The sequence below is a fragment of the Mus caroli genome, chromosome 8 (genome assembly GCF_900094665.2).
Source record: "Mus caroli chromosome 8, CAROLI_EIJ_v1.1, whole genome shotgun sequence".
Taxonomy (NCBI): Eukaryota; Metazoa; Chordata; class Mammalia; order Rodentia; family Muridae; genus Mus; species Mus caroli.
In genome coordinates, this window is record NC_034577.1 from 67,429,634 (window position 1) to 67,455,793 (window position 26,160).

The following is a 26,160-nucleotide window of genomic DNA, read 5'->3' on the forward strand; positions in this document are numbered from 1 at the left end:
CACACACACACACACACACACACACACACACACTAACCAACTAACCAAGATGAGAACATTTAAGATGGCATCCGCAATAACCACAATGTATCCACATTGTTTTACTTCCTCTCTCCAGCATGCTTGGTCTTTAACAAGAATGACCCTTACTCAACAGCAGGTATGCTCTGATGTGGGTCAAGACGTGTTGCTTCATGGGAAACCCTTGTGTGTTGCTCCCACAGATTCAGACCACATGACTCTTCTACTCTTTATTCAGAACACTGATAGTACTTCTTTGGCCATCCCTAAGAGGCACCATGAAAGAGTCTATTTTAGTATTCAGCCACAGAATTCACAATCACATTCATATCCTAAATGTCTTCACCCCTTTTTTGTTTTTGGCCTGGTATTATCATCGTACTTCAAATTCTGTCACTATGTTTTTTTTTTTTTTAAGTTTTATCGTAACATGTTTATTTTAATTTTATCCCTACCTACGTAACTTTTACTCTTGACTTGTAATTACAGATTTTAAATTTATTATTATTATTATTTCATTAATTTTATTTTATTTTTAGTTTGAAAACACATACAGAGGAACACATGCACACCCCATGTGTATCTGTTTTTCCATTCTGACTTCTGGTGGTATTTAGCTGACAAGATTATTGAGAAAAAATCTTAAATGTCTGTGGATAACTTTATGTGTTTCTTGTTAAGATTCCTAGTCAAGTTGAGAAGGCACTAGAAGATTACAGACAAAGAACAATGGTGCAGTTTATGAATATATATCACTTTAGTTAGACTGGCATGAACAAAAGACAGAATAAAGGCATTTGATTAAACAGATGGCACTCTGTCCAACATAGAATCTGAATAGCTAAAGGGATAATTTAAAAAAAATTATGAATAACCTTCACTTACATTATACCTAGAGTCCACATAATTTGCAAGGTATTTTTGTCATGTTTCTTATAGAATTCTTTTCTGTTTTCTATACAATTATTGCTATTTTTTGTATTTGGCAAATACTGGTAAACCTTTTAAGATATATTTCAAGAATTTCAAACTGTATTAATTTTCATAATTTCAGTTATGTGTTTACTGAAGCTGGCTAACTAGCTCAGTTCATTAATTCTGCCAGTGAGTTGCAGAAGGTTTGTATTTGCACTGCATAGTCATGAAAGGATGGTACTAAAGATATGGATGAGTGAAGGAGAAATTAATAAAAGTACATGGATCTTTATAAAAATATATTTATGTAAATAACAAAAGGACATTCTCTGTGTCTTAATTTTAGGCCTTTAGAGAAACAAATCCTGAGAAAAGGATTCAAGCACAGCAAACTTATGTGAAAGTAAATTGACTCCATAAAGTATCTTTAATGGCATAGAAAAATGCAGTAGGGACAGGATGGAAATTAAAAAAAAACACACTGTCATGGCAACTCATAAAAATAATGAAGCCAAGTTTCTCAAAAACTAGATTTTCATACATCAATTGCCAACCCCTTCCCCCCACCCCTCCATACCAGCAGGGGTTGAGGGCCACTCTGCAGGGGTCTTAAGTCCCCAAGACTTCTGGATTAGTGTCCAGAAGTCAACAGATTGAAGCCCTTTGCTAGGAGAAGCTTTGAGGCAATGAAATGCAAATACTGGCACTTCTGAGTCAAAATGTCTAGAAACAGGAGAGCCTCGGATTCTGTTCTACAGTGGATGTGAATAGGCTCTGAATCCAGCAGCTTTAGTTTGTAGATTTGAAAAGAGAGAAAAACACATACCTACATTAAATATTAATTTGTATGTGTTTCCGATGGCTTTGAAGATCTGGCATAGCCATTCATATTCAGATAGGAGTTTCTTGAGCTCTGTTTTTCTTCTTCTTCTTCTTCTTTTGCTGTGAAGTCAGTGAGCAAAATGTAGATACTGTTCTTAACTCTATTTCCAAATCAGAAATTCAAAGTGTAATGGAAAAACCCAGTGGTTAGAATGTGGATTGGAAGCTGAAAAGTGAGAAGTTTACAGGAGATTTGATGACTTCTGACATGCGTCATCGGGAGTCAGGAACCTGGGATTCCTGTCATTGCTAGTGACAATGTAGACAAAAGGGAACAGACAGTGTGGAGATTCAAAAGATAAACAAATAAATTAAAAGTTAAAAATGTGTTGATCTGGTGTTACGGACCTATAATAGTTAGAGCAAGGCGTTTATAAGCTCCAGGCTAAACCTAGGCAACTTAGTGATCCCCTGATGAAAAATAAGAATAAAAGAGTTGTGGTGGCAATAGGTCCAGCAGCTGTGGAGCTCTAGCTTTATGTGCATGGTGCCCTAAGTTCAGGCACCAGTATCATAAAATCATTGTTTTTTTTGTTTGTTTGTTTGTTTGTTTACAAAAGAAAGAAAGAAAAGACAAATAAATCTCACATGATCCAGCAAAGCCACTCTGAGTGTGTATCTAAGGAAGTCAAAGCAGCACCCCAAAGAGATGCCTACTGTCTGCACACTTGTGTCCATTGTCATGTTAGTCATAAGGTGCTCATACATCTGTAAGTGCTGTGTATATGCCTTGGGTTATCACACTGAGCCCTATTAATGTGTACAGGGGCCATATCTTAATAAAAATAAAATATCCCACACTACAGCTCATGATGTAGTTTGTGTGTTGATATGTGTAAGGTCTGTGATCATTTGTCACGAACCAGAGCCCCCACCTATGTCCTGTGTTCTCCATAAGGAGCCTGACTGAAGGTTAGTCTGAGAAAATTCATGCTTTGGAAATGGGTGAGGAAGAGAGACCCTGCCTCCTGCCCCTTAGGCAGAAGACTGACACTGGCTTCTAGAATGCCAAAGGCTCATCCATAGGTGTAAAGAAAAACCTGGCTGACAGTTAAACTCCAGGACAGAAGAACTTTGTAGATAACTTGTGCATGACACATTATTTGTAAAAGAAACTATATTATTTTATCTTTTGGTTTTTAGTCTATGAAACCATGTTTGCCAAGAGAGAAGACTGGCAAGGCCTAGAAAGAAGTGAGCTGCTGAAATACTTCAACGACTGTGGTCATTTCCCCACCCAGACCCAGATCGATGAGTACTGGGACCTGCTCCACAGATGTGAGTGCTGCTGCCTGCAGTCCTTGTCCTGCTTTCCTTCTCTCCTGGCTTCTCCTCTTCGTCCTCTCTTATTTATTGTTCAGTCATGTATATTCACTGCATATTGCATTTTATTAGATAAGGATGTCTTCATGCATGCAAAACTTTTATGTTGAGCCCATTCTCCCATGTCCCTTAACATCTGCTACACCTTCAATTCCTTGTCCTCAAATTTGTATCTAATCTTAATCCACATAAGAAAAGGCAGGTTAAAAGAAATTAAATTGTATTTTAATTGGAGAGCAGAAAGAGGATTCCAGCTTTTACTTTAGAATATATATTTTGATATATCAATAAGTTGCATCTAGCTAAGTATGCAATTTCTTTTTCAAGTGATACAACTAATACTTAGGAAAGGCGATTTCAAATGAATTATTTTGACTCTTGGCTTCAGAGGATTCAAACACATAATGAAAAGGGAGTGAGGAAAAGAGAAACCAGGACAGAGTTCCACAACAGGACTCAGTGCACAAGGCTGTGCCTCAGTGAGGTATTTCTGGAAATTTCCAGAACATCAGTGTCAGAACTAAAGCCTTCAACAGCAAGACCATGAGGGGGCATTTCATTTATAATAAAATTATACATAATATACTTAACCCACAAAATTTTAAAAATTGTTGCTAAAATGTTTCTCCTGGGTAGTTAAATTTGATACTGATAAGCAAATTCAGGTTTACATGCATAAATATAGTAAGCTAAAGCAATTTTACAATTAGAAAATAATTTCTTGCTTGGTGTATAGAACTGTGGTAGAGTTTGCCTAGCATACATAAAGTCTTGAATAAAGTCTCCAGCAATTCCAGAAAAGGTAAATCATTTTGTTCCAAACAGAAAACAGATAAAATGATAGAATTTTCTGATACTTTAAATAATATATATCAAATAACATTTTTCTTGTCTCAAATCAGTAAGAGGGAATATTGTGATAGGTATGAGAAATCTTAATGACTAATTACAAATTTTTCAGCCCTTTTCCCCCCCATACTTCCCCCCCATACTTATTGAAGTCTAATGAACAAAACTGTTTGAGGGTTATGATGTGGTGTGATATGCCACATATTGATGGCCAACACCTCTAGCCAGTCTATCCGTGGTTATCTATAGCATAAGGGAGTTCCCTTATGCATACATCTGTATACATGTGGGAGGGAGAAGAATTCTACTCACTTAAAAAGTTTTCAGTAAGCCATACAGAATTATTAATTTTTTTCTTCCTCTCACTAAACTTGTTTTTAAATTATGCTGTTATAGTTTGGGTTCCTTATTCATTACATTAATATATGTGCCTTTTAACATTGCACTGACTTACCACTGGCAACATTTTCAGAATCAACAAATACATGGGATTATGTAGGATTTTTCTTTTAACATCCTAATCACTTCACTTAATACAGTGTCCACCAGTTTCATGTATGTTTTCAAAGTGATACAACTCCATTAAAACAATAAGTCTGATTCCCTTGTTTACATAGACTGTATTTCTTCATTTTCTCCTCTACTGATGGACACTCAAGATGATTTCATGTCTTAGCTATTTAGAACATTTTTAAAATGGGCATAGACTGAGGAAATTCATGCTGTGGAAATGAGTGAGGAAGAGAGACTTTTTGGTATCTCTTTGCCATGATGATTTAATTACCTTGTTCGGAATCATAATAGTTTTGTTTGACTTTTTTTTTTAACAGTTCCAAATTGTTTCCTATAATGGTTGTAACAATCTACATATCTACCTAAAGTGTTCAAATACTCTCACTTCCCACATCTGCAACATTTGTCTCTTGTCTTGTTGGTGTGTTGTGGTTTACATTATATATTATACAATATAGCATGTGTGTAGTAACATCTCAGTGTGCTATTGATTTGAATTTCTCTGATAATTAATGCCGTTGAGAATTTTTTTCTTATTGTTGGTTATTATAAAAAAATTTTAAATGTCTTTTTGGGTCCTTACCTACATTTAATTGAAGGTTTTGTGGGCTTAGGATTTTTCATGAGGTTTTGTGTATTAAAACCTCTCACAGATACAAATTAACAGTATTCTACCCCTCTCTGGCTACCATTTCAGCCTGCTGGTTCTTGTGTTTTCCATGTGTCAGTGTATTAATTTGATGTAGTCTTACTATTTACTTTATATTTTTGTTGTTTGCTTTGGTGGTGGTGGTGGTGGTGGGGTGTTCAAAACATCCCAGCCAATAATATATAAGACAGCTTTGTCCTCATGTCATCATCTAGGAATTTCCTGGTCTGAGAAAATGACTACTACATTTCTAGTGGATGATTTGTATATACAACACAGGCACACCTTTATTATTTTATCTGCAGATGTCTACTTTCCCCAGAATCACTTGAAGATGCTACACTTTTCTTGTTGTATTCTTAGCATTGTTGTTAGAAATCAGCTGCCTACAAATGTGTAGGTTTGTTTCTGGACTATCTGTTCTGTTTCATGAGTTTATAATATGTTTTAGGGCTGTCCCACATATCTTTGAAATCTATAGACTTTACTAATTTAAAATCAAGAAGCATAATGTCTCCAGTCCTGTTTTTCTTTCTTAATATTGTTTGTCCATTTGACATCTTTTGTAATCCTATACAAAGTTTAGGCATGTATGTTTATTTCTGAGAGGTCATTTTAAGTATTGAAGTGACTAAAATAGTATCTTGTGATTAACTCCATTTTTGTGTCTCCGTATACACTTCCTAGCCCTTTATTGCTTCCCAAGAGCTATGTTCATCTTGGCAACATATTTGGTATTATCTTTGATCATGACCATGGTTCACATGTACTAACCAAAAAATGTTTGTATAAGCTAAAATAACTGATGAAAATATAAATTAAATATAGTTGTTATGTTTTATCTGAAATAGCTACTATATTCTGCTAAAACATATATTACAAAGAATAATGTAATTGTGATCTGTGTGGTCTTTGGACTTTAAAAATGCTCTGACCATGAGCTTTGGCAGCAAGAGTCTTCCTGAGGGCCTATCCTGCTCTTGGTCATCTACTTAAAAAAAAAAAAGGATCTAATTTGTCTTTATATGCATGGTGCTCTGTAACTTTATGACCTATACTATAATAGTTTCAAAAGATTACATTAAATATGAGTGTAATTTGGGCAATGTGAATGTATTTATAGTAATTCTTTTAATCCCTAAATGCAAAATTACTTTCTGTTTATTTGTGCTCATCATTTATTTCATCAATATCTTATTATTCTCAATGAAAAATATTTCACTTTCTTGGTTCAACTTATTTTATTGCCAATGGCTTACTTTTCTGATGTCATTGTAAGTAGAATGATTTTCTGCTGTGTGTTGCTTTTCACTACCCTGCCTACACTCTGGAAATGGGCTGTGCTAACAGTCCTACCCAGCTTCTCTTGAATCCACAGACAAAAGACACACATACAGTTGTTCATTTTCAATTTGCCATCTTGGCACAATTGCTGGGCGCTACTCTCTGCTACCTGGAAAAGCGGGCCTTTATCATTACTCTTAGCTCTGCACTTCCTACCTGCCCTAACTTTAGTTGATCATTTGAATCTATTCCCTGATAAACATCTCTGACCACCCTCCTATAGGAGTGACCATAGCCCACCGCTCCTCCAGAGACCTCACATGGGTGCCTGGTGAACTCCTTCCTCCTCTACTGCATCTGTCTCCTTTTCCTCCAGGGACCCAGAAGTTCTGTTGTACCTTTCACCCAGCAATTGACCTATGGCTTTCTTTACTAACAGATCAAGAACCAATTGGGGAATAGAACCTTATCATCAGAACCACCCCTACAATTTTCTTAATTTATTTTTCTGATATTTTATCACTTTTGTAAAAAATCTTTGTACAAATGAGTGCTATGGCTATCTGACATATTTAATGATGATGGACCCATAATTCAATCCAAGAAAAACAATATTTTAGGATGTACTTTTTGATACAGAAAAGGTGGTCACAAAGGTTGGATGATTTTTGAATATCAATACTGAATCTTGATTTTAGTTTTAAATGTCTCTTCCTTTATCTTTAGGAAAATTTACCCAATTTTCTTCACCTTTGATCTTTGTCCATGCTGTTGTACTGCTGTGACTATACTTAGAATTAGTTTTTCAGCTTTTATGACTATTTGCTTACCTGTTATCATAGGGATCTGAATTACTTTAAATTTCATTGTCTATGACTAGCTGTTGGAGTTTTTAAAACATTACAAAATACCGAATATAGAAAATGTGGAAAATATAATATATAAAACTTCCAATAAATTGCAGTTGTTAATATGTAAAATCTTTCTTTCTACCCTCTACTGTGCATATAACATTTTAATTAAAATCAATATTTTTGCAAATTATGTACACATCTGTAATTTTACTTTATAGTACTCCTTTTTCCACAGGATATACATTTATTCACATATGATCATTTTAAAATATATTTACTTATATATATAAGTTGTTTTATTTAAAATAATTTAATTTTAAAAATTAAGTGCAGCAAAACAACTATTTCACAACTGAGCAGGTATTAGTATTCAAAACATAAGATTTCCAGCTTAATAGCTTCACAGTGTGGTTTTATTTGTTGATTATTTTTGGGTGTAGCCATTATTGGAGTTTACTTCCTGGTTTGACAATTCTGTTTGGTAACTATATGTGTTTAGGAGGCTGTTTATATCCTCCTCCTCCTCCTCCTCCTCCTCCTCCTCCTCCTCCTCCTCCTCCTCCTCCTTCTTCTTCTTCTTCTTCTTCTTCTTCTTCTTCTTCTTCTTTCCCTATTCTAGAAAAGTCAGAATATTCAGGCCATTGTATTGCTGTGAGACTTAAATGAAATTATTCATGTGAAATATTTGACATTTGACTATAAGTTTTCAATAAGGGTTAGCTGGTATTTTTTGTTATTGTAGTTACTTTTTTTAAAATTTTTGCTTTGAAGCTGTTTAAATCTTGAATCTTTTTTGTGTATTGACTCATTTCATAGAGAATTTAGACAATTTGCTTTACAGATTTTATCTCTCTCTCTCTCTCATTTTTTTTTTGTTTGTTTGTTTGTTTTTTGAGACAGGGTTTCTCTGTATATCCCTGGCTGTCCTGGAACTCACTCTGTAGACCAGGCTGGCCTTGAACTCAGAAATCTTCCTGCCTTTGCCTCCCAAGTGCTGGGATTAAAGGCATGTGCCACCACCACCCAGCAGATTTTTATCTCTCTTGATAGCATAAGAGTTTTCTGTCATTTGACAGAGAAGGACAAGGTGTAAAAGAGACTTCTGAATTGATTTATGAGACTGATGGTTTAAACTGAGTCTCTTCAATCTGAGTGATGGTTATTTCATCTTGTTTTGTGAAAATATCTCAAAGGCAGAACCACCTATGTTAGAGAAAGATATTGGGTATTAGACATAGCTCTGTGGTGAAGTACTTGCCACTAGTATATATGAGGTCCTAGGTCAAAACAAAATGGTGCCCTTCCCACTCCAACAACTGCCAACAATGTGAGCAACTTTGCATTTTACTTTTTACAGACTAGCCTCAGTGAGTTTCATAATAAGACATGTTTTCTATAAATGGTGAGTCTAGTTAATAATTCTTATTATTTAGAATATTCAAAAAAGCATAAAAACCTGTGTTTTTTCATTTCCTAAGGTTAGGGAACTTTCTTTTTTATTTATGTGTATTTCGGGGTGTGTACACATGTGTTTGTGGAGACATATTCAGAGGCTAGATAAGTGTCCTGTTTTATGACTCTATTCTCTGAAGTGTAACAGTAATATTAATATGAATATAAGAGCTGGCTGGTGGTGGCGCATGCCTTTAATCCCAGCACTTGGGAGGCAGAGGCAGGTGGATTTCTGAGTTTGAGGCCAGCCTGGTCTACAAAGTGAGTTCTAGGACAGCCAGAGCTATATATACACTGTCTGGAAAAAACAAACAAACAAACAAACAAACAAAAAATACGAATATAAGGAGTAAATTAATACAGGGCTGCTTTTCTTTATCCTACTGAGTTCCCCAATAATGACACAGAGGGTCCAAGATTTATTTAACACAATGCCTGGGCAGTCATTAATCTATTTTAGTCTTCCAAGCTAATCTGGCTATCTCCCAGCTAAAATATCTGAGATACATGTATTTTAGTACTGGTCTGACCCTCTGGGCTTCAAATGTATTTTCCTATGATGTTTTCTTTTATTGACAAGGCTCAGCATAAGTTGTAGGCATTGTCTACACAAACTTGAGACAGGGGATTCATGACATAAGCATTACAATGTTCTGTCTCGATTGAAATAAGATCTGAGGGCAGAGAAATCAGCATTTGAATAGCACAAGGATATTCTTTTACACAAGGCACAAAAACATTGTATCTACACTGGAGCTATCTTTTCTCACTAAACTTTAAGTTCATTGTCTTTTAGTTAGGTTGGTTGACAAGGAATTTCCTGTCCTTCTCTTGCACCCTCAGTGCTAGTGTTATAGGTGCACCTCTCACTTTTTATGTGACCCCAAGTCAGGTACTCATGCTTGTCTGGAAATTATCCTTACAAGATGGACAAACTTTATCTTCTAGAAAATTGCCATGTAGTTTTATTTTGTTTTATGTTTAATTAAAATGCTCTGTCCCATTAAAGATTCCTTTGATGCCCACAATATCTACTGGAAGTGAAGTTAGCAATGGAAAAAATCAAAATCTGGGATAATTTATGGTCATTTTGTCACTCACATTATTTTCAAGAAAATCTGACTGTATTCATCTCAATTGTCAGTCATTTTTATCCATACTGACTCTGATTGTGAGTGATAGCTTAATAGATGCAAGCTACATGTAGAACATTTAATCTAATTCACATGTAATCAGTTCAACTGATTAACTTCTAGCATGTGATATCAAATAGTCAGATTCCTGAAAGTCTTTGTACCTCTAGGTATTTTTAACTTTTTGTCCTTCATTATTCTTACTATGATGATAACAGCGGGATTGTAACTGAAGATATTACTTTGAAGGTTTTCCTTTGGGATAATGAAGTGTTCTTGGGCTGTATTCATTTTATTTTTAAATGTCTCTTCCTCTGTTCCTCAGGGAAATTTACCCAATTTTCTTCCTCCTTGGACTTTGTGTCATACTTAGAATTACTTTTTTCCATCAGGGCTCAGGATCTTACAGAGACTGAGTGACAGTGGGGGAGTCTATGGATCTGAGCTTGGTCTTCTGAATATATGTTATGATTGTGCAGGTTGGTGTTTTTGTGGGACTCCTAACAGTGAAAATGAGGGTAGTCTCTGATTCTATTGCCTGCTTTTCAGACCCTTTTCCTCCTACTGGGTTGCCTTGTGCAGCTTTGATATGAGGGTATGTGCCTAGTCTTATTATAAATTGTTATTCCTTGTTCAATTGCTATTCCTGGGAGGCCTGTTCTTTTCTGAAGGGAAAGAAAGATGAGTGGATCCAGTAGAGCAGATGTTTGAGGAAGGGACTGGAAGAAAGTGGAGAGAGAGGAAAGCACAGTCAGAATGTAATATATGAGATAAAAACAAACAAATAAAACTATAAAAAGATGTCAGACAAGCAAATAATTGATGGTGAAATAATATAGAAGAATGAAGATTTAACTTGGGGCAAAACTATTAGTAAATAACATTAGAATAACAATATATAGTCTTTGTGGCTGGATTTTTACAATGTTTGAGGTTCATTTATGCATTAACATGTATCTGCACTTTGTTCTGTTCTATTAATAATATTCTAGTGTGTGACTATGCCACATCTTGTTTACCTAGCCCTTGGCTTAATGGCTATTTGGGTTGCTTTGTCTTTTTTTTTTGCTATTATGTTCTATGAACATCTTATTATGCCTTTATTTGCATTTCCTCAGTAATGAGTTAAGAGCAAACATCTTTTTATATTCTTGGTAGATATTTCTTTATCTTCTGTAGAGAAATCTGTTAAAATTATGTATACCATTTGAATGGGAACTTTAGTTTTCTCATATTATTGGTGTTTTTCTGATATAGTACCTCCTCTGTCAAATACATAATTTTCATGATATTTTTCATGATATCTATCTATCTATCTCATTTATTGTTACTTTGAGAAACATAGTCTTTAAATTCTTTATGAACTCTAATCAACTCAGCTGTCCAGGCAATCTCTGCCAATTGTTTAAATTTTGGAAGCTGTGTCCTTGTGCATCATTCCCTGTTTATCATATTTGTCTGTCTTCTTGAGGTTGTAGATGAGCCCATCGTGATCTATATTTGTGCTTAATGTGTTCCTAATCTCTATAATGCATCTTGTTACTTTTCCTCTATTTTCTTGATTGTCATTTTTTGATTGCCACTGTATTTTGTTTGAATTCTTTATGGCTTATGGTAATAATTCCAATGTTTATCTTAGTAGCTCTTTCAAGACTGTACTAAACCTAACTTCTAAAGCTATGATTACTCACAGCCTGCATGTCTCATTTTATGTTGTTGCTAATAATGAATACTGGATATTCTAGGTACAGTGTTATCGTAAGTATGGAATCTTACTCAGTTCCAAGGTTAATTTATTAGTTTACACTTGATTGGTGGAAACAGATTCAAGGGAACCTCCTCATAGGCTGTCCATTCCTCTAATTATTATTTAACAGTGTGTGTTTGTACACATACATACATAAAAGAAGTCAAAGAGGACCTCAGATGACCTGTATCTGGAGTTACAGCTGCTGACATGGATGCTGAGAACAGAACTCTGGTCCTCTGAAAGAACAGCAAACATTCTTAATCCATTAGCTGTCTCTCTAGTCCTTGGTATTGTTATTTTAGTTCTTATTGTTGTTGTTAATGATGTTGTTATTGTTGTTTGAGTGAGTTTTCAGAAAGTTACTCTGTATAGTGCCCAACTAAGGTTGGGCAAAATATTCACTCAGATACTTTGAGTTCACAAAGTTTTGGCTCTTGCTTGCAGCTCTGTGTGAGGGGTGGAGCTCACATTCAGTGGTCAGTTTGCATGTCAGCCCCATGCTTGATGTTTACTAGTAGTCTAGAGTGCTTCCTTCTGAGTCATTTGATTTCTCACATAGCTTTGAAAAGCTTTCTGTAGCTTTTCATTTCCAGGGTTTTCTATTACATTCATGGAGGAGCTCTCATTGATTCCAGCTCAGACAGAGCTTTTCTGTATATTTCTTACACTATTTCTTTTTCTTAGTGTCAATACCAGTGACTGTTAGTTCTCATTGGATCAAATCAATTTGGCTTTAAATGATAGCTTGTTAGGAAAAGATAATTTGTATTTGAACATTTTAGTATTTGTTCAGGGATTTGTATTCTTTCCAGAAACTAGTTCAGTAGTTATACTTTTTTTGAAAAAGAGAATGCTTGGAAGAGTGGATATAGGCAAATGAACAGAACATTTAGCACAAATCTGAAAGTCAGAAATGAGGCAGCGAAGATGATTTAGCCATGTGGCTACAGTTAGGAAAATGTTACATCTTCCAATAACAAGCAATGGGAGTATTCCTTCAACAACCATTCTCATGCCAGCAGTGAGCTGAGCCACCTGACCTGTTCTGATGTGAGCTTATTTAGAGGGATTTGGGATGTTTATGTCATATAACACTAGCTCGCTGAGGAATAATTGGATGTCAGCCCATCTGCTAATGGCTCTAACCCTAACTCCTGCGTGTCTATGTGTATCATGATCCAGTTTTCTAGCATTGGGTATTTGCTGATGCTTTCTGCCTTGAGAGAACATAACAGTGAAGTGAAATGCCTGTAGTTTTGATAAGGGATAAGGGATGTTTCTCTTGGTTGTTTATGTACTCGTGTGTGTGTGTGTATGTGTGTATTTGTGTGTACATACATAGGAGCAAGAAGTTGAAGTTATATCTCATCCTCTATCACTCTGTACCTTATATTTTGAGATTTTATCATTGAACCCAGAGCTCACCATTTCACTATCAAGTGCCCAGGATCTGCCTATCTGTATCCTCTCTGTGCTGAGGCTACTGATATGTGTGTGGCTGTTTCTTGCTTTATGTAGAAGCTTGGGTCTGAATTCAGGTCCTCATGCTTGTGCATTGAACTGTTTACCATTTTCCCAGTGTTGCCCCCACCCACCCAATGTATTTTTGATGAAACTGTTATTTATAAATACATTCTAGAAACTCCTGTTCAACACTATAGGAACAGTCACATGTAACTGGACAAATGCAGCCTCCTAAGTTTTATTCATAAATGTGCCAAGTGTGAAGATGATACAAGTGTTAATCATGGCTTCAATCTTGAGATCAGAGAAATTATAGAGAAGCTAAGGCATGAGTTGAGGAAGTGTTAACTAGATTGAAAACAAACACAAATGTCTGTAAATAGAAGGAGGATAGTACAACTTAGAATTTTCCAGGCAGCTGGTTCCTCTGACTAGGAGTATATGTAGATCTGCTGAGTAAGTGGAAACTTCTGGATAAAAGCAACAACAACAACAACAACAACAACACCTGCCTTGTCATTTACTGGGACACAGTTGATGGTGGTTGCTTTGCTCTACAGAGAGGCTTTTCATTGTTTTGAACATAAACAACTAACCTCATCCGTCTACTGAAAAAGTAAATGCTTCCAAATGTATATTCCAAATAAAATGTTGGATGTAAATCAATCATGTTCCAGTAGGAATTATTTAAGCATTTTCCCTTAAAGCTGTACATTCCTAGAGAGACTCAGCACCAAGCACTTGGGAGCAAATACCAACCCTAAGGATATCTGTTATGGGGAGTAGAGTTTCAGGCACGAAATCATGCTTCTATTCTAAAACTGTTGAGGTTTTATTTTTTAAGAAATGTTCTTGCCAATGATTTTTCTTCTACCAATTGTGATGTATTTTTAGTAGGAGCATGGACCATTGTTTAGTTGACAGTCTTCAATGGTTGGATACAGATGAATCTATTTTAGTATGCGTCTGTCTTCTATTGAGGTTAGCACAGGTATATACATTAATGTATATACCTATATGTAATTATAGTAACACTAAAAGCTTTCTATATTGAAGAGAGATCTTAGATTTTTTTCCATTTTTGGTACATAACTCACAGCATTAATTACAAAAGACTTCCACTTTGGTATATGCAAAACACTTATTGGTATAATTTCTAGCATCATGATTTCTATGTAACAATAAAGACTTAAGTGAATCCTAACCAAGACTTTACATATTACTCTTTAAATCAGTTTAAAGTGAGAGCCAAGAGATTTGATAGTAAGAGAATTAAGACCACTAGATTTTTTAAAGTAGGAAAGAAATTTGAATCTATTAAAAGATATCCTTTATACTATTATACTCACTCATTGAAATTCTAGGAGGAAAAGTGCTGGATCCTTCCATGTACTTTTTGGTATAATGAACTTCTTGCCTTTTAAAAGTCTATAAAATGAAAGAATTATTATTTCTGGTTCCATTAAAAATGTAGGAAATTGATTTATTTTGATATGAAAACTTTCAACTCTGTAAGTGATCTCTACAAGTTTCATTTTATAATTTAATAAGGTTTTCTTAACCTCTTTCCCTAGAGATCTTTTAATACTTTGCTAGATTGATTTCTAGTCACCTTATTGTTTTGTTGCTGTGGAAATATGAAAGAGAAACAGTTCTCATGTAGTGTTCCTCTGACTGGGTTCTGAGTAGGCACACAGATGTAATCTTTAAATTTCCTTTTTGTATAACTCAAATATGTTTAACTATTTTTATGGCATTTTCCTGGTCATTTTGTCACATGTACAATGCAGTCCAGGCACCTTTCCTGGTTATTCTGTCATGTGTATGATGCAGTCCAGGCATCTGTGTTGAATTCTGTTCCTTTCTCATGTCAGCTTCTGCTTTCCTCTTGCTCATTCTACTTCAGCCAGAAAAACAACTTGACTTTTAAAAATGCAATAATTCTTTGCACTTTCCTCTGCTATGTAGAGCTTCCTTCTCTTATGGATCATTTTGAGAGGCTTTGACTCACACATCTAGTTAACTATCAACTGCTCTTCAGGACCGTTCTTGACCTCCATCATGAAACAGACCACCATATACCCTCTTCCCATTTTCTTGCCCCACTTTAATAGTTAATCTTTTATTCTGATATATGCTATATTATTTACTTTTAATACCAGTCTCATCTACTAGATTATTTGTTACCATTACGCAGAGGCCTTTCTTTCTATGATCACTGCTAATGATTGAGTTCATTATGGTAGTATCTTGCATATGGAATGAAGAGAAGTGACTGTATTACTAATGACAAGAGAATAAAAGGCATGTGATAGTTCTAAGATGAGAAACATGACACGAAAACTCCCTTTTCCTTCCTCTAAAAAAAAGTACAAGAATAAATTTAAAAGTAGCCTACATCTCTCCATAGTATATAGTAAAAAACTAGACTGTCTGCTTATGTTTTTTTCTTGCATTGACTAAAACACCTGTGACAACTTGAAGCCTTTGACGCACGTGTACAGTATTGTGCAGATGGTTCTTTACTTTCCAGATGTTCTGTTTTGTTGATATGAGGGATGATTTTGGGCAAGAAGATTATCTGAGATTTAGATCTAGTAGAAAACACAAAAACAAAAGGCAATAACTTAATGAATATGTATCTAGCTGTCATTATCTATTCTCTATTTAGCACACACATATTTATTTGTAGTTATATCTACTGACATCACAATCTACAATCTATTCTAAAGTCTAAGAGTCTCTGGGCTGAGAAGTATTGGTACCAGTTTCACAAATCTTGTGGACTATTTTCTTTTATGTTACATAATTAACTCTCACATTTCTGCTTTTGGGGGTGATAAAATCATATTCTTGGGAATGTATTAACAAAGATTTTTTTAGAAGCCTCTTTTTAACAAAAGCTTTTAAACTTGATGCATGCATTTAATATAATTGATACTACTTGAATTGATGCAAAACTCATACTTAGGAGCAGCAATAATGAAAGATGCTATTCTCTTGGTAGCAACAAGATGAATCTATGATATTTTTCACATGTTAAGATTTTACTAAAAATTATTTCCTCTTTGTTTATAGGTAGTAACATGAGTAATGTCATCTCTTCAGAAGTAACATAGGCTTTCCTCTCAAGGATCTGCATGATGTGTTAATTATGTGTAAAGTACTTTTCTAACTCATAACAACTGGCAGGGAAAGATTGTAACAGACATATATACCCTCTTCTCTATATGACATACACACCAACTTCTCTAAATGACATATACACCAACCTGAAACTACACAAAGTGCTGTGCTATTGTTACTTTTCTATTACCATGACAAAAGACCATGACTAAGACAACTTATAGAGGAGAGCATTAATTTTGGGTTTCATGATTTTACAGGGCTACAGTCCAAAGTCATGATGGTGGGAAGCATGGCAGCAGGCAGGCAGTCATGGTACTGGAGCAATAGCTGAGAGCGTGCCTCTTGAGCCAACCATTAGAATGTGGGCATAGGTGAGATTGGGACTAGTGTGGGTTTTGACCTCAAAGCTCAGTCCCAGTGACCCACCTTCTTCAAGGACATGACTCCTAATCATTCCCAAACAGTTCCACCAACTGGGGATGAAACATTCAAATATAATCCCATGGGGTTCATTTGCATTCAAACTATCACAGTCATTGTCTTTTTCCTTCTTCTGCTTTGTTTGCTTTGTTTGCCCCCTATCAAACAGCCTTCTTTTTTCTTTCATTTTCATTGAACAGATATTAATAAACCTTTTAAAATGCATTAATCCCATAGATACATAGCCATAAACTAATAAAAGTATGATCTGTTTATGACTTACTTCAAAAGGAAAGACATTTACTAGATTCATTGCTAAAATAAATATGTAATTTTGCTTTTATAATATTGGAGAGCATTTGGGGGTGAGGTTCAAACTGGTACAGTGGAAACTCCCTTAGAATCACTGAGGATGACCCTAGCAAGGACTCCTAGTAATGGGAGATACAGAGCAAGAACTTGCCATCTTTTGTAGCCAGGCAAGTCTACCAGTGATGGGATTGGATCACCAACCCAGTCACAAAACCTTTGACCTACATGTCCTTGCTACAAGATGTGCTGAGGCAATGGTGGTACAGAACCTGTGGAAGTGGACAACCAATATCTGGTTTAACTTGATCCTCACACAATGAGAGAGAGCCCATGCCTGGATGGCCAGCAGCCAGAGATTAGATAACCAAGAGACCTAAGGTAGAACCAAACATGACTGCCCAAAATATGTGTGTGTGTGTAAAATTATTTTTAATGATGTTCTACTATATTTATAGATTGGTGTCTAATACAGTCAGTATCAGAGAGCCTGCCTCTGGCAGCTGGTAGAAATTGATGCAGAGACCCACAGCCAAACATAAGGGGGGAGGGCAGAGAAAGCAGGTTGAAGATCTCCATCTGATCTCTCCTCTCCGAGCTCAGGGAACCCCACAGAACAGGGAGAGGAGGAATTCTGGGAGGAGAGGAGTTGAGGACACCTGGAGAACAAGGTCTTTGAATCAACTAAGCAGAATTCATGGGGCTTCACAGAAACTGAAGTAGCAATCTCAGAGCCTGCATAGATTTGTGCTAGGTCATCGACATATGTTATTGTTGTTGGCTTAGTGTTTTGGGAAGACTCCTGACAATGGGAGTAGGGGGTGTCTCGAATTTTTTGGCCTGTTCTTGGGTCTCTTTTTCCTCCTACTGGACTCCTTACCCAGTTTCAATGCAAGTGTTTGTGCTTGATTTTATTGTATCTTTTTATGCTGTGTTCACTTGATGTTCTTGGGAGGCCTGCTGTTTTTCTAGGGAAAATCAGGCATTTATTTGTGGGAGAAGAGGTAGGAGAAATTGGAGGAGTGGAGTGAGGGGAAGTTGCAGTTGGGCTAAATATAATGACATTAGAGAAGAATAAATAAAAATTAAATGGATGTTTGAATGAAAAGAAACTAATAATAATTTCTTAAATATTATGAAAGCTGCCAGTTTTTAAAAGTTCATTTTATGCAATAGGATTAGACTCCAGAGAAGAGACTACATACTGGCTACCATTCTGCCTTAGTCTTAATAATCAAATAATATTCCTTTTTAGTATTGAAGTACTTTTTCTTATTAAATAGCTCGCTCCTGCTGGCTCATAACAAAAACACACCTCCTACTGTTTATTTACATTCCTATGAATGTATTGTTATACAAGATGTCTCAATAAAGAAAATGGTCACCAAATGCTATGTTTTTGGCCACATTGGAAAATATTTTTGCCTGGCAGCAGGGCCAGTTCCTTTATTAGCCTATATGTAAATCCTAATCTGATTTAATCTCTCCCTCTATTTTCCCTTTAGCTGGGCTTTGCAAGGCTGCTCTAAAGTTGCAGAGCACTGTGTGACTACAGAGCACTGTGTATAAAGATTCAGGGTATAGGAAAGCTGTAGCTTCAAACCTTGACAACCACAGCAAGCTACTCAGCATGAGAGCAGTAAAATGCCCTTTGGATGTAAGCAGATAAAGTCAGTACTGTGAGACATCTGAGGCCAGAGGTCACCTCAATGCCATCAAAGAGACTCATCTACTGTAAACCTACAAGAGATGACTCATATCTACTACTACCAACCACACATGTTGATAAGCAAGCATTACATAGGCAGCACAACAGCATCTCCGCACACTTGTGACAGCGTTGTTTTCCTTCCTGAAATTGTATCTAACTCAAGAAAGAAGAACATGGAATCATCTAGTTTTCTCCATCACTAAGGGACAAATGCCACCTTCAGAATTTTTCTCATCCCACTGATTTTGGAGGAAAGTAAGACAGTTTTCTGCTACTTGAATTCCTTGGGCTTCTTTCTAATTAACCTAATTCAGCTCATCCCTTTTTCCCATTACCAAAATCTTCTGGGTCTTCTGAGGCAACGAGATAACCTTTTAACTCATCTTCCCCAAATGTGACAGAATTATATTTTTTTTCTACTTGATAAGATGGTGACAGGTACGTAATGCTTTTGTGTCTTTTGGGAGATAAGTAACTTTATGAAACCCTTTATTGCCTCAACTCAAAGGACTGGTTAATGATGACTGATAAACTGTGAAGCCTGGAAGATTTTGGGGTTCTCGATACTGCCTCAGTTCAGAATGCTGAGTAGCCCATATAAAATCAAGGTATTATTTTGTTAACCTGACTAGAGGTTTTTCTATTCTATTTTTTTTTTAAAAACCAACTCTTTGTGTTATTAATTCTTTGTATTGTTTTATTTCTATTTTACTCAATTCAGCCCTGATTTTGATGTCTCCCCTCCCCACATACTTTCTGGGTGTTGTTTGTTCTTTTAGAAGGCTCGAAGGTACATCATTAAGTTATTAATTTGAGATCATTAATTTTTTTATATATAGGCACCAGAGCTATAAATTTTTCTTTTAGGAGTGTTTTCATTGTGTCCCATAGGTTTTGCTATGACGTATTTTCACTTTCATTCAGTTCTGGAAAATTTTAACTTTCCTTCCTGATTTCTTCCTTCATGTAATTATGATTCTATAGTGTGCTGCTTAGTTTCCATAAGTTTGTGTACTTTCTGTGGTTTCTATTGCTGTTGATGTGTGGCTTTACTCTTTTGGGTTCAAATAGAGTGTAATTTCAGTTTCCCTCTATTTTTTGAGACTTGCTTTTTGTCTTAATATGTGGTCAGTTTTTATAGAGGATTCCACAGGATTCTGAGAAGAATGTGCATTTATTAGTGTTTGGTTAGAATGTCTATTGATATCTGGTTGGTTCATTTGATTTATAATGCCACTTATATCCAGATTTCTTTGTTTAGTTTTTTTTTCTTTCTTTCTGTATTACCAGTCTATTGGTGAGCATGGAGTATTAAAGGCACCCACTAGCTCTGTGTTGGGATCAACCTGTGGTTTTTAGATCTTGCTGCATAAGCTTGAGCAAGCTCTCCTTTTAATCTTATTCTACAAATATAGAATGACACATAACTGAAAACAATAGTCATTTACCTCTCATATTTCCATGGTGGGCTGTCCATCAGGGGACCAGCAAAAATGGACACCCAGTGAGTGATTGACCTCTTCCTGGTCAAAATTCAGGAAAAAACTAACAGTGGGGTTCTTAATATACAACATAGTCCCTACACCTAGGGCTCAGAGAGCACCACAGAGTGGGGTGGAGAGATTGTGAGAGCCAAAGGACCAGGGTTCTGCTATGAGATACTGTCTTCTGTGTATATATCAGGGAAGCTACACCCATGAAATCTCAATAATATGTTTCCTAAACAAGACCTGTGTATTGATAACACCAGTTGACATGCCAAGTTAATTAGGGAAATCTTATAATGACCAGCTCCTGATAAAGAATCATATAAAATCAATGGCTGCTGAGAGATGGAGAATCTGTATCCTCATTAGGTTACAAAATTTCAAGGGGTCAACCCTAAACACAAACATATGTAAGCAGCACTAACCAGACTTGGCACGTTTTATGTATGTATACAATATGTATTAGTATGTATTCATGTGTGAGCTGTGTGTATTTGTAACGTTAGTAGTTAAAAAAATGGGGTCTTGATTTTGAGGAGGTGATGATATTGGGGTAGAACTTGGGGTGGGAGAGGTAAAAATGGTGTAAATATAGTTCATACTCATATATGAAATTCCCAAAAAATTCATTTAAAAATTCCAGAGATAAAAATGGCATAAGATTCATATGGATGGGAAGTACATAAAACAAACAAACAAATATGATAGAAAAAAAAACAAAATGATACAGGATCAGTTCCCATCTTTTATACCTTATTGAATCTTTTTCTTCCCTGTGATTGACTGAAAAGCATGGTTACAATGTGCTTGGGTTTCTAGGACTTTACATAATAGAGTTGGCATACCTTAATTTTTATTTTAGTATTATGTCTAATTAATATTGATCAGCCCTTTGATCCTTTGACAACCTATGTTCTCTTTGGCTGTGAAATCCATGTACTGTGATTATGTGTCAACCTAGTTCTCAGTCCCAAAACCTTTTAGTATTCATCAAATATTTGATTAACATGGTCTAATAAAGCATATAGCATGCAGAAGCATGGAGCTTAACACCACCATGATTTTTACTTCTATTTCTCTCATTAACACTGTGAATTGCTTCTCCAAAATAATTAAAACCGATAATTGAATACACTAGAATAACTTTAGAACATTAGTTTAATTATTCCAGTATTTTCATTTGGAAAGACTACATTATTTGTTACAACTTTATGCATAAATGTGCCCAACCCCATCTTTCATTTTATTTCAGACTTATTCTTTGAGAGTGGATATTTGTTTTGTTTGCTTGTTCTTACAAGGGTTACTAATGACTCTAAAGCTATGTTGACAATAAGACTATAAAGATGGTTTAGGAGTTATAAATAAGATAATCATACTAATTGTAGAGGTCTCATTCACCTTCAAAAATTGACTCATTATATTAGCATGCAACTCTTCTATTTTTCAATGAATATGGTTTTAATTATTTTATGTTCTTTATGGGTAAAATATGACATGAACTCATATTTTTAAAGCCTCTTTTTTTTTAATTACAAAAAAAACCCCACTAACTTTCTCTTCTAATTGTAAGCTTTAGGGTCCCCTGGTAAGTTAAAATATGTTTTGGATATACACAATTATTTGTCTGCACCAATTTTAGGTTGGGCATGGCATCTAGGGCACGACTGAGCTATTTATATAGCAGAAAATAACTAGAGATATTTTGTGGACTGGGAAATAGAAGCCTAAACAAGATATTTTAAATGTTTATTAAATCTCTCTTGTTTATATTCACATAGCTACCTAAGTAATCATGCTGTAGGAAGCTGAGGGTATCTTTATTAAAACCGTTTTAGTTCAGCTTTATGAGATAAAGTTATTCAGAACACCAAATGACTACAGTGACTTCATTTTTTTTTTGAAAACATATATTTATGAGAAGCAGCAAGGGCCTCAGAGGAAATTGCATAATTAATATTTTAGGAGGTCCAGGGTTCACACAGTCAGCAGTAATACGTGTTGGTTGGGTCATAACTCACACGAATACTTGGATTTCATAATTGGAGGTTTTACCTCCAACTTAACAGATCAATTCTATGGGCCATATAGCATCTGGTGAAAATACTCAAATAATTTCAAAGAAAAATAAATTAAATCTAATATGAAAGGTCAAGGGCCCTCCATTTGAGAATTTTTTCACGTTAGCCTAAATAAATATCTGTAATAAGCAGTTTAAAAAACGCCACTAGCTACACTCCATAGAGCCGGATTTCTTAGTTCAGATTTGGAAATAGAAGCCATATTGTTGTTGAAATAGTATTCTGTTTTGCTGAAATACCCATTTGTAAATCATTTTTACCTTCCTTTGATGTTTCCAGTTCCTGATTTGACACTTCCACCACAACCATCAGACATTGTACACTTACACTTTCAAAGAGAAGTTATCTTAGAAAGGAGAGAACTTGATTTACTTTCTGGCTAATTGGAGCTTATGGTTCCCTGGAAACTAAGTGACCTGTATGTGTCACATTGTATGAGACCTAGAAAGAATCTTTTGGAATGGTCTTATTCTTGAAAAAAAGTTTATGATTTCATGTGTTGCATGACTGTAAGGTAATGGGAACAGGGAATTGTGTCTGTCATTTTTTTAAGTCTCCCACTACCTAGGCCATAGCATGTACAAGGAAGATAGACAATACATAATGATTGTCTACATGCTTTGAGAGGTATTATGGTCACTGTGGTATTTTGCAACAAGATTTATTTCTTTCATCTTATTTTTATTGAGTATATGTTTGCATTAGCCCCTGAGAACAGAAAAAAGGACAAACCTTGCTTCTCTACTGTAGACAATACTATCTATGACAGGGAAGGATGTCATGTGGGGAGGGTTTAGAGTGGTGTCATCAGATCAAACTTGGAGATCTCATGAAACGTACTTCTGAATCTAAGTAGTCTATTCAATTGATATGAGAAGAAAGAATGCAGTTTACCTAGCTAGGTCACAGAATGGGCTAGAGAAAAAAAAAAAGACATTTAATTGACATGTCTGAATGAAATAGGAGAAGATAGCAAAGATGACCCTTTGTCATACCATGGGTCATGCTTGGAGTTTGGACTTTTTCCATATGCCATGAAGGAATGTTTTAGGTAGGGACCCAAAATATTAAATGAAAATTGTACTCTGATTATATAGTATGGATTTAGCAAGTTGTTTCCAAGGGATAAAATATATGAAGGAAGAAATAATTTCATAGGGATGAAATTTGATAGATACTATGATACACAATTGATAAATTGAATGGATACTGTCATCCATTGTTGTAGAATTTTTTAATCCTAATCTAGGATTTCTACCCTGACTTTGACCATTTAGTTCCTGGACAAAAGATGTTCACAACTTTTATGTTTACAATAAGCCTTAAATAGCACAAGAGCTGGGCAGCTCTACCCTCTATGCTATAAGATTCTACTTTCCTATTGATAACCAACCCCAAGTTAGTATGTTTCATCTGGGCTGCTCTTAACTCCTATTGGCCAGTCTTCACATATAGGTTTTCATGATTCACTTAACCCATGGTGGCTTCTTTCTCCTCCTTCACCTTCTTTTCCTGCTCATTGTTCTCCTCCAACCCCAAGCTCGGAAATCCTAAACCCCACCTATGTCTCTTCTGCCCAGCTGTTGGATATTACATCTTTATTTACCAATCAGAAATAACTTGGGGGCAGGGTCACATAGCCTTACTTGGCTCTAGTGCAGACTCCAGGTCTTTGGGACCCCACACTTTAATTACAATAAACAGTAAGACTAAACTTCAAAGTCCATGATGTATGGAGAGGAAGTACTACCTGGCCATGTAATGAGGAAGGGACATTTCTGTGAAACTATTTTAAAAGACCATGACTATAATTTGACCATGAAGAAAACAAGGAAAATAAAACTCGGGGATATTCTATAAAATCATTGACTCAGGCAATCATGAAAAACAAGTAAAGTTTGAGGAACTATTACAAACTAGAATGACATTTAAAAAAGACACAATGGCTTACTTTAAAAATACATATCACAGGCAACCATTTTTTTGATACTAGAACAAAAAATAAAACACCAACAGAAAAGTTTACAAAATTTGAATGAAATCGAGAAGTTAGGTATTTGTATAACATAGGTGTTTGTTTCTTAGTTTAAAAATATATTGTGCTGTGGGAAGATATGAAATCAAGAAAAAAGACTGACCTAAGTGATACATATTAAGCATCTGTATTATCAGTACAAATTTTATATTATTTTGCTTTATATATACAGCCCTAGAATATCCATAGAACTACCTAGTACCCTTTCAATATTTAAGTTAAATATTTGGGACTTAAATATTTTAAATTCTGTACTATACCCAAAGCCCCTTATATTACATTTATTTATACTATGTATATAAATTTTTACCTGCAAGTATGTATTCGTAACCTATGCATGCCTCCTGGAACTCTAGTTAGAGATGGTTTTGAGTCATTGTGTAAGAGCTAGGATTTAACACAGGTCCGCTTCAAGATCAAGGAGTGCTCTTAACCACTAAGCCCTCTCTCTAGCCCCAAAAAGTTTTTATATTTTTTTAAGAAAAAAGATAGATAACTGATTAGAATAATAGGTAATTATACCTTTATCAGAGAAGGGAATTAAGACAATTAATATACATTCAACCACAGCCAGAAGTCAGGGTTATGGGACTAGAGAAGTTAATTGGTAGTTGAGTACATATTGCTCTCACAGAGGACCTGAGTTCACTTCCCAGCACCTATGTTAAGTCACTTAAAGCCATCTGTAATTCTAGATCTAGAATTTCTGAAAACCTCTTTTGGCTTTCATGTATACAGTATGGCTATATGAACACAGTGTGGAGACGCGCGCGCGTGCATGCACATACACACACACACGCGCGCGCACACACAAACACCAACAACAGTAACATGATATATCTTTTACTTTTCACCATTTACAAAATTAACAGGAATGTGGCTCCAGTGGGGATTCTAAGAATGTGGCGTTATCATAGATTTCTGGTAGAAGTTTTGTTATGTTCTTAGTGGAAATCATGTTGGTATATGCTGCACACATTTTCCTTGTGAGTCCACTCCTGTGAAATGATCTATAAAAACAAAAGTTCACAGTAACAGTATCCAGTTAAGTACTCACATTGATCCTGGTGCTGTGGTTGTGGCAGGACTGCGGGGGCAGCACTCCTTGCTACCTGCCACCACAATGCTCAAGATTCCTGAATGAAATAATGAAACACACACACACACACACACACACACACACACACACCACACACACACACAGCCTTTATATTCTGATATTCCTAAAATAGCTCAATGCCTGGGCCACTTCCTAACCTCCATGTGGCTAATTTACCTCCCTCCAATATTCCCAAGTTATTGCTTACTAAAATCTATATTCCATCTTTGCTGCCCTGGACCTAGTCTCTTGGGGCCCCTCTAACTACATTGTGGCTAGGCTGTCTGTCCTGCACCTTTTTAGACGTGGCATCTTTCCTCTCTTTTTTCCTGGCATGAAGGATCCCCATCTCTCCTCCTCCTTCCTTAGTTCCTTGCCTGGGAATCCTAAAAGCCCCACCTCTGTCTGCCCCGCCTAGCCATTGGAAGCTGGCAACTTTATTTACCAATCAAAACCAACTGGGGGCAGGGAGGGTCCCTCAGGGTCTTGCACGCAGATATGTGGATTCTTGTTCAGTTTTGGGGATACAAATTAATATAATACAAACAGCATTAGATCAAACCCACTACAGTAACTATAAAAGAATAGCTATTGCAAATTTTAGAATAGCAAAAATATTGAAGCAGAAGTCTATTAATATAAGAGTAGTGGAGAAATAAGGTGTTATTAATACCAAGGATTCAAAGGAACCCATATAAACATGTTAGAACTAAGGTTAGGGATCTCCAGATATTACTAAAAAGAAGAGTTCAAGGATGCATATGATTGAATTATTTAATGATCTCTCTCTCTCTCTCTCT

General features: G+C 35.7%; 1 protein-coding gene across 1 annotated transcript in view; it reads left to right on the forward strand.

Moving 5' to 3' along the window:
- The window catches only part of Iqcm (IQ motif containing M), a 442,098-nt gene that overhangs the window by 257,037 nt on the left and 158,901 nt on the right, over positions 1-26,160 (forward strand). The window contains exon 12 of the mRNA XM_021170291.1: positions 2,962-3,096. Coding sequence (XP_021025950.1) covers positions 2,962-3,096 — 135 coding nt within the window. The remainder of the gene's footprint in view (positions 1-2,961; positions 3,097-26,160) is intronic.